The following is a 10382-nucleotide window of genomic DNA, read 5'->3' on the forward strand; positions in this document are numbered from 1 at the left end:
ATGCCCGGCCTGTGCCAGCTAACGATCCCGCAGCCGAGACGGTCCCGAACCGAAACCCCGGAAGAGTGAGCCCGAGCGATCCCCGAGAGAAGTGCCCTGTCTTCCGGTCAACCCTGGTTAATATACTGGCATGACGTGATATGATATGGAATATTTCATTGGCACAACCAGATGCCAGTTTTGGGTTTTGCTCGTCACTGCGCTTCCCCCTCCCAGTCCTAGTGCAGCTGTGAAACAGACAAACTGTGGCCTTGAGCTGCAGTAACTAAAAACATTGGTATTTTATCAACATTCTTCTCATGATAAGTCTGAACTGAAACACTGAAAGTAAAATACTGCTATTCTAATTACTAAAAGGAAAATTAACTCTACCCTAGCAAAACCAGGACACTCAGAGGTAGCTAAGAGCCAATCTGTTTGTTTTTCCACCAAATGGATAAAATTCCAAAAGCTCAGAAGCAACTGAAACTTGTTTATAAAAGGAAACAAATTAAGCAAACTAAATTGTAAGGGTCACTACCAGTTCTTGCCTCAAAGTAAGAAAGACTCGTGTCCGATTCAAATGTAATTATTTGTCATGGGTGAAGTTGCAGGAGGCAATGGAGATTTCTATAACCTTCATTTGATTATAGGATTTTGATAGCACAATTGAATATGGCTCTTGTGATTTTATTTATACCATATCCTAGAAGAGAAAGCAGCAAGGGTAAGTTCTTAAATAGCCTGATCATAACTGAGCAGTCACACATAACTATGTCTTATCCTTTTAAAATGGTCAGCTGTGACAACTGTGGGCATTTTTTTTCTGTAGCTGTAAAAAGCATGATAAATCTTGTCATTGGGAATACTTTATTTCATTGTGTCTATCAGAAGTTGGGTTTGTGTTTTTAATGGTTTAGAGCAAATTTGGTGTGAATAAATGTTGTGGCTCTAAGACATCAAAAATACCCATTAGTCCTGACACAGGAGCTCTATGAACAAGATTAATGTAAAATGTCTATTTTTTTGTGTATTGTTGCCAGAATTTTACATGTATTGAAATGGAAATGATAGGCACCGTATAAACATGTAGAGAGTAACAGATACCCAGTATTTTTTTTTTCTCAGTGTTCTTGCAGAAAAGTATATCAGGCTCTGCTCCAGATTTAACTGTGGGAGACAATCAGAGATACTTTTCTTTTATGAATTCTTGATGCCTGTACCAGTATGTGTGGTATAGGAAGGTTAAACCTTATGGGAAATTTGTTTCACAAACCATAGACAAGCATGTTTGAGGTAATCTGCTACATTTAAATTTTTCTTATTGTTAAACTGTGTTATTTTGAGATGTTAATACCATTCAGTTTCTCTGTAGAATGTAATACCTTACTACATTTTGTATGCTGTAATTATGTGTGTGTAACAGCTTTAGAGACACTGATTGAATTAGTCAATACTAATGAACCAGATTTATCAGGGAAACTGAAACCCACCTTCTGTGCTGAGGCTGCTTCTGCCATGATGACCAACAGTGTCCTGCTGTGTTCTCTATCTGCTTGTATCCAAACAGATTGTCACAACTTCAGACTAGATTTAAGGAAGACATATTTTAGGATGAGCGTGGTGAAACACTGGAACAGGTTGCCCAGAGAGTGGGTAGATGGCCCATCCCTGGAAACACTCAGAGTCAGGTTGGACGGCGCTCTGAGCAACCTGATCTAGTTGAAGATGTCCCTGCTCACTGCAGGGGGGTTAGACTAGATGGTCTTTAAAGGTCCCTTCCAACCCAAACCATTCTATGATTTTATGAGTTTAGTGAAAGGATGAGGAGTAATGGTTTTAAACTGGAAGAGGGTGGATTTAGATGAGATATTAGGAAGAAATTCTTGACTGCGAGGGTCGTGAGACACTGAGTCAGGTTGGATGGGGCTTGTAGCCACCTGATCTATTTGAAGATGTCCCTGCTCACTGCAGGGGTGTCGGACTCGATGACCTCTAAAGGTCCCTTCCAACCCAAACCATTCTACAATTCTATGGTTTTCTCCTATGCTGAAGTTGCAGGATATAGTGCTTACTAACCATAACACTGTTCTGTGTCAGCTTTTGATGAGGAGTTACACCTGCATTGTAAAGATTTCCTTTAGCAACCAAATTAATACATAGCTACCTATGTGCTTTGTTACTTTTCATTATAATGGAGGCTCATCACAAAGGTGTGAATTGGTTTGTGTGTTTCTAGCATTGGTCTCTTACAAGTATTTCACCAGGTGCCAGAAGCATTCTTGAAATCGTATTTAGTTTAAGGTATCATGGTTCATACAAAATTAGAAAATACTTGTACTCGAATCCATGCTTGACTAGAAGCTTCTGAACTGTGATGAATTTTGGTATCAGAAGATGATCCTGGTCTAAACTACTTCCATGTTTAGCAGATGAGCTCTGTCATATGGAGCCTCAGTCAGTTTTCCATTTTCGATGCACTGTCAGTATCCCAGTTCTTAAGTCATATTGCTTCTGTATTTTTGACAAGTCAAAATCAAGCAGAGATTAATATTTTAAAGGCTATAAATTCACATCACAATTCCTTAAGAGAAATTTCAGGTTACTTACTCGTTTTAAGATCTTTTGTTTCCCTGTGCTGTTAGTGAGGTTGCTTGCACGGCCTCTGTGAAAGAAAGGATTTGAAGAGACTGGATAGTTTACCATTTATAAGGTTGTGGTTTTTGGCCCTTAAGGATCTCTTATCCCTGTTTCTTCTCTCCTCCCTTCTCTCCAATCACCACCAATTTCTGCCAGTGCCTTAAGTACCAGGGAGACAGACACATTGGAAAGATGCACTAGGAAAAATGTGAAAAAACTAGGTGAATTGCTTCTTAACTGTTCTTCTTCCTCATCTCTGAAAAGTGCATTTTTTTGGGATGTACATACCTGTACAATGCATGAGGAATACGAATCTCTGGTTCATGCTTTTGCTCTTAGAAGCAAGTAACACAGCAAACAACTTGCATTTTATTTACTGACCTAGTGTGAAGTTTTGCAAAGTAATCAAAACAGTGGAGAAAAATGCAGGTTTTAAAAAAACTGCACATTCATTTGTTCTGTTTCCCTATTTACTTCCCTGCATGCATACCTCCTCAACTACAGTGACCATCCCTTCTCCTCTTGTTTTCTTGCAAACTCTGAAATTTACCTCTAGCACAAACGATGGAGGCAGAATAGTTAGGGAGAGTAATAACCCGTATGGGTATAAAAAATCCAGTTTATTGTTATATACAGTATGTAAGTCAAAGAACTTTGTGAGCACAAAAGATAGCTTTATGATCTTACTTCATTTTTTGCTTGCTTAGATTCAGGATCAATTATTTTGATACAGGAAGTTATTAAAATGGAGAGCAAGTTTTTAAGGCGTTGTTTCAATTGACAGCTCCCTGAAAAGAGGGTCTTTAAGTATGATGTCATTTATGCCATCCTTCAAGCAGTTGCTAACATTCTCTTCCCCCTAGATGATTCTCTGCGTGTTTTCTGAACAGTGCTAAGATAGTATTGTGTTTTTCAGTTGTAGAAGGCAACAGCTTTGAATCTTGATAATGGCGTACAGTTAGTTGTGCATGTGTGTTGCTTGGTTGCTGATGTATGAAGTGCTATTTTTTTACAGGTTTATAAATAACTAAATTTACAAGAAGTCATTATAATAGCTTATATAAAATGGCTAACTGCGAATTATTTTCTTTTATTTTGAAGCTTTGTAACTTGGACACCTTTGTATTGTCATACTGGCTTTTGTGAGAAGCCCTGAGTGCAGGCAGTTGGGAGAGTTATTTTTTGTGTTGCTATTGAGACATCCAGTGTCCTGCCAGTCTAGCAGCTGAACTATCTGACTGCTCCTGGTTTGCAGACCATCTTTAAAAAACCCAAAAACCTTTCCAAGCATTTGAATCTTGAATGCAGATATAAAAAAGGCAGGCATCATCCTTCTCTTTGCTAATACATTTCTCTTTCTAACCTAGGTCACCCAGTTCAGTTCTACAGCATGAACAGGCCTGCATCTCGACACACCCCCCCGACAATAGGGGGATCTTTGCCATATCGGCGTCCTCCTTCGATCACATCACAGACAAGCCTTCAGAACCAGATGAATGGAGGACCATTTTATAACCAGAACCCAGGTAAGAAAGTTTTTCTGCTCTGTTGAATTCAACACAGTGGTGAATGGAGTGGCCTTCTGGTCTCTGAAATCTTATGTTCTGTCTCCACTGCAGTTAGTCTCAGGTAACTTACGGTATGTTGCTGGTAGCCATGCCAAAGCTGCAGTCCAAGTACAGAGTGTTCAGCTTCCATTATGGCAAGCCGCTTAAAACGATACTGGCTTTGTCGCCAAATGAATTCCTATTGATCTCACAATCCCTATTAGACAAGCTTTAGTCCTTTGCTACACCATATGTCATGTATCTGCTTTGGTGTGCGATGGGTATTTGATTTTGCACCAGAACACTGATTCTTCATTAATCAGTCTTTATCTTGTACGCTTTTTCCTTCTGATTAATGGACAGTTGAAAAAATTGCCCTTGTTGTACAAGGGTAAGTATTAGACACCTTAGAGACATCAGTGGTGTTTGGCATGGGATACAAGGGAGCTATGTCATCTGCTGAGTCCACAGATGATGTTATTTTAATGGATGACCTGTCTTAAAAAACAGGATGAGATACTAATAAGGAGTGCCATGTTCTGTGTGTCAGGCAGATCACAGTAGCTTTTTATCTAAGGAGTCCTTTTCCCTGTGCTTCTCATGCAACATTGAAGGTTTTGATAACAAAATAAGGGAGACATTCTTTTTTGACAAAGCTACAGAAAGGTGCAGGGGACATACTGAAAGTTCCTTGTTAAGAAACGCCCTATTACCAGCAAGATGAAATGTTGACTTGCGAGCACTACACTGCATTTGTGTTTTGTTGTGGTGGTGCGTTTTGGTGGCGTTTTGTTTTGCTTGTTTGGTTGGGTTTTTTTAATTGAGCACTGAACTTGGAATTAGGTCAGATGCTGCAATCTGCATTTAAGGAATTTGATCAGGTTCAAATAGTACTGCTTGTGAGCTACCCTGCAGAGAGATGTGTGTGCTTAACTTGAGAAGGAAATGGATGGTCCTGCTGGGGACAGGGGTTGGAGGAAGTTATATGACTAAATTGCAGCCTAGTTGCCTGAAGTATGTGGTATTTTTTAAGAGCGTTATGTGTATGTTGAAGGCTGAAGGGGAATAGGCAAGAAGGAAAGGGTAGTAGCAATAAAAGAAACCTTTCAGAATTACCTTTGCAGTAAAGAGGATTTTCAGTATATCCAGACAGTTTCTGACAACTGCTGTGCATTTCTGCTTTAGAGAAGGGATAATTCTCTGCAAGGTACCATTGTGTTGTTAATAGGTAATCCTAGGAGATGCCAAATAGACTTCAGATGAGTTACGTAACCGCAATTCAGTCTGTGTACCCAAAAAGAAGATAATGATTATAGTGATTAATCACTTGAGTGTAAATCACAAACAAAATACTTCAATTATATTGGAATACTTGATACAACATAAATAAGCAGTTGTAGAAAGAGACTTTTAAAAATATACCTAGCAAAATACAGAATTCATTAGCTTTGCAGTTATACTAAAGCAAGATTTTTTGGCCTGTACTTTGAAAGGAGAGGATGCTCAAGCATGCATAATCGATGAAGACCCTAAGAATAGAGGGACTCTTGCATCTGTAAGGAGCAGGGTTAGTAGTGACATGACAGGGGCCACAACTGCTTCTCAGTGTTACCAAAGAGAAGGATAAAAGCAAACTCAAGAGGTGAAAAAGAGACCTTACAGCAGTCAGAGGAGTGTGCCGGCTATGGCTTGTTCTTCTTTGCAGGCTGTTTGGCTATAAAGCAGTACTGTTTTTTTCACTTCCATTTTTGAGTATGTTGGCATAGTAATTTTTGTTTATGCACTTCACAGGAGGATGGAAAATACTTGCCTTGTTCTTTTGAATGGCACTCCTAAGATAATATAAATTCTTTACTTCATGGTGAGACATTTTTAACAACTGAAAAGAGAATATTAAGAAATGCAGACCCTAAATGATCTCAGCATGTGTCTGTCCTAAAGCCACTCATGCCAGCCATGCTACCTGGCAGTTTTAATTTTGCACCCTTAGATACCAGCATCAAAGCAGTATAGAGCTCGGCATGGCCTAAAAACCCCGTGGGAGTAACTGGGCAAGTATTGAGACGGTGGCCTGCACTACACACTGTTTGTATAGCTGAATTCTTACCAGGCTGATGCAATCTAGTGGAAAATGCTCTTGAACATTTCTCAATTAATTTAGAACTGTGTAGGTGAACTCTTAATCTACCTGGTCTATATGCAAGTGAGGGAATGTTTAAGCTGGTGTTTTTCTCATCTTTTGAGACAGCAGAGGTACAGTAAAGTTTTTCTGATGCACTTTATAAACACAGTCATTATTAATAAAATATTATTGATTCATAAAGGTCAAAACTAGCTTAGAGTCCTTATATATCATATAGGGACAATATAATATGATAGTCCCTGCACTGTGCATAGACTGAAGCACAAACCCAGTGGTTAAGATAAACAAGGAATTATGTCAGCTAGTGTTAGCATTACCATTTTGATTAAACTACACAACCCAAACTAAACTAAGGGATTTTTTTGTATTTGCTTGGAGTGCTTGTCTAGAGTGATTTACTTTTCTACGTGGAAAGCCTTGTTATTTCTTTAAAAGAAATACATACAGTGCATGAACAAAGTACCCTGAAGGAGCCTAGGAAACTGAAGCTAGTCTTGTATGAGAGCTATGAATTGTGTGAATCCATATTGCATTGAATAGAGGAAACATTTTGAAACGGAATTATTTTTGTAGCATGTATAATTAAAAAGGCAGGGACTTCATAGTTGCACAAGAATGCTGAATTCATTAATATTACTGCATTTCAGTAGGATTTCAAATTCAAGTTCCCTTTTCCTGCTTTGAAAAAAATGCAAGACTAAATCTTTTTTCAGCTACTGTTGTTAGACTTGAAGGAATAAATGCTCTCAGAGGTCATTCAAATAAAAGAAGCTGTCATTAGCAAAGTATTTCAGTTTTTCCCAAGAAATATAAATTAAATGGTTAGATAATGGAGCTTGCTTTGTATGGAGGTACAAGGATATTTTTGCAACAAAAAGGATGGTTGCTCTATTAGTTGTGTTTTTGTTTGGGATATAGGGCTGTGAAAGGAATGTGAATGTTAGTGACAGAAGAAATTCAAAGCACTTCAGATAATAGTTACTGAAGTAAGCAAACAGAAGAAATTTTGAGACCTGAATTTTAATCACCCTGGAGTTCTTTTAATTTGCTATGATGATGTGAATTAATTTTGAAAAACCCTACATCATGCCTGGCAGTTTTCTTACCAGCTCTGGAATTAATATGAAATTTATTTAGTTCTGTTCTGTAAGCTAAAGAAATTTACTAGTACATGAAGTGTAGACCTTTTTCCCCCATTCTTTTGGACATGACTAAATATTTTTGTATGTCACTACTAACAAGAAAGTTATTTAGTTGTGCTTCTCCTGAGGCGTGCTTTCTGAAAAAAATCTTGTAACTTGCTTACAGAATATTGCTGCATTACTCTTGCAAAGTGATACTAAAACTAGATAAAACTAGTTAACTATATTTTTAGCTTCCCTAGATAACTGAAACTTTCTTTCCTGGCTTTACAGTCTGGTGTTGTAACATTTGCAACTGGCTGAGAGTATCTTCTCTAAATGTGAATTCACATGTATTGTACAAAGAGAGCTCTTCTGGTACCAGTAGAAGGGCTGTTCAGAGTTCATTGCAGTGGTCTGTGAAATCAGGTAGGAAGGAAATAAGGCAACACATGTGGAATAGGCCCTGGTGTTCAACAGCAGCACAGTGAGCTTTGTTCTACCAATGAAGTCTGAAGTCCCATGTCTTCCAAGTACTCTCAGTTCTCAAAGGTGTCTTATTCTGTTTCACCTAAAATAACTGCCTCATTTGATGGTGGTTTTGGCCTGTGCTTTGGAGAAAACTAGTTATATCCACTTTCATTACTAAGGATTCATGGATGCTGTGACAGAAGTCACCTTTATAAATATCAATTTGATCTGAAAGGTGGAGGATTACAGGGAGAGAATCCTCTTGATATATTTGTTAGTTAGATCTGTTCATAAAGTGCTATAGTGCTGTAGTAATAGACTTCAGCTTAAGAGAATCTCATAGTCAGATCAGAAGAATACTTCAGCGTGGATTCTTAATCTTACGAAAAAGAGCTGTGCTGGAAATTGTAAAAACAGAGAAATCTCCTTGAAGTAAGGATTAGGAATATGCTTAAACCACCTCAGCCATTTTTGTTTGAACGTCAGCTTTTTTTATCTCAGCCTCTTGGCAGACTGCTACACCATCTGAGTGGTGATGATGTCTCCTGTTTGCTGCTTTGTGTTTTTAACTGAATGCCTCTCTCTTTTTAATTTCTGTGGCAGCATCCCTTGCTCCTCCTCCCCCCTCCATCCTACAGGTAACTCCACAGTTACCGCTAATGGGATTTGTGGCCAGAGTTCAAGAAAACAGTAAGTTTGCTGCTTCCTTGTGCTATGATTTATTACTGGATGGGACTTTTGTTTTGAGTGGATGAAAGATTTGTCTGTATGCAGCCAGAGTTCTGCCTTCTCTACTGACTCTGCAAGTTTGTCCGAAATTGTGAAGGGGGAAAAAAGGAGCTAATTTTATTGGAGGAACCTGATTCTTCCTTCTCTGAATTTTATTGTCTCTAGTGTATTTCGACAAGTTCTAACTATTGGTCCCAGTGCAACTAATGAGGATAGAGAGTGTTACTTTAACCTGCTACCATGGTTCTAGAGACATTTTCATTATTATACTGTTGCTTTTCAGTTTCAGATACTCCTCCCCCACCACCGCCTGTGGATGAGCCAGTGTTTGATGAATCTCCACCTCCACCCCCACCTCCAGAGGATTATGAGGAAGAGGAAGCAGCAGTGGTGGAGTACAGTGATCCATATGCTGAGGAGGACCCTCCGTGGGCACCAAGGACCTACTTAGAAAAGGGTAGGTTTAGAGCTAGTAGAGGTGGTAGGGTCGTGTTTGTAACAACCTTTTGTATAAGCTCCTGCCATCCTGCTTTGGACATGGAGTCTGCCTAGACTCTTTCGTAGCCAGTATTTGGTATTGTGGTAGAGGTGCTCCTCCAAATGGCAATTTAAAGAATGGAAGTTAAGCTTTTCTTCTGAGTTTGAAAGGGAAGGTAAGGATTAGCTGGCTAATTGCATATTTTTAAAATCCTCTGTAATTGACTTAAGACGCACCTTTCAGTAGTCTTCTTAATCCTAATAATCAAACTCATGTGAAGTGAAAAATGAATGAATCATTTTTGATGATGGGTATGTCAGGAGAAGTGCTGCAAGATGTGTTTGGGGCTCTGGAAGCTGCAATGGTGCATCAGTGTGGGACCGTGCTGAGATAAAAAGTGCTGAGCCTGTGTAGGACTGACTGAGGCATTGTCGCGTGGCTGCATCTAGATGTCTTTCAGTTCTGAAGCAGGTGTGTGGAAACATGCTGGAGTAAAACTACAGGTGAAATAAACAGAGTAGATAAATGGCTTAGGCATACTTCACTATGGAAAAATCTACTGTCTGCTGTTCTGTGTGAAACAGGGTCATGTGCCTCTTAGTGAAGGGTGATTTAGAATCTAATGTTGCAAATCAAGCAGGCATCTCAGCTGAGTGACTGTTAGACACATTCAGTCTGCATCAGGGAGAGAAATGCAAGAATGCCACAAAGATAATCCCAGTGCAGGACTTGAAGTGGGGCGGGGGAAAGAAGGTGGAAGAGGTACTTTCTGCCAATTCCAGCCCAAAGCAGATACTGTTATTCCTGAGGGAGATGGAGGAATGTGGGAGTGTTTTTGTTATTCCCCCACTGTCCGTCTAGCTGGTGTAAGTGTTTAGGGCAAGGAGTACCCAGGCTTTGCTGACAAGCTGAGACCATTTGGCAGACAAAGTGGCTGACTTGCAGGGTGTTTGCATGACTCACTTTATCTATTGACCTTTCCACACCTCTGACTGACAGCAAGTGTCACTATTATTCTGTTGGCACACAGGCTCTTTGATTAAAAGTTGCTTCAGCTCATTCTCATAAGGTAAGCTTATTTCTGTGAGCGAGGTTCAGGGAAAAAAGTAATCTCATATACAAAGTACTCTTCTTGCTGAGCAGTTTGCAGGGTATTCCTGATTAGTGATGTTAGTTACCTGGCTTCACAAAATCGGGTTTTGGAGTGGGCTGGAGTTCCTGATGCATTTCTTTCTTTGTCAGAGAATGGTGAATCCCTTCAGGTTGGGACCAGT

The 10382-nt window shown here is 39.4% G+C and overlaps 1 protein-coding gene across 1 annotated transcript in view; it reads left to right on the forward strand.

Moving 5' to 3' along the window:
- Positions 1–9087, forward strand: part of ABI2 (abl interactor 2) — a gene marked incomplete at both ends in the record, with an annotated part of 23476 nt that extends 14389 nt beyond the window's left edge. The window contains 3 exons of the mRNA XM_010166240.1: positions 3987–4145; positions 8505–8591; positions 8914–9087. Coding sequence (XP_010164542.1) covers positions 3987–4145; positions 8505–8591; positions 8914–9087 — 420 coding nt within the window. The remainder of the gene's footprint in view (positions 1–3986; positions 4146–8504; positions 8592–8913) is intronic.
- Between the last annotated feature and the right edge of the window lie 1295 nt (positions 9088–10382).

This window comes from Antrostomus carolinensis, unplaced genomic scaffold, assembly GCF_000700745.2.
Source record: "Antrostomus carolinensis isolate BGI_N321 unplaced genomic scaffold, ASM70074v2 scaffold5664, whole genome shotgun sequence".
In the NCBI taxonomy this organism is placed as follows: domain Eukaryota; kingdom Metazoa; phylum Chordata; class Aves; order Caprimulgiformes; family Caprimulgidae; genus Antrostomus; species Antrostomus carolinensis.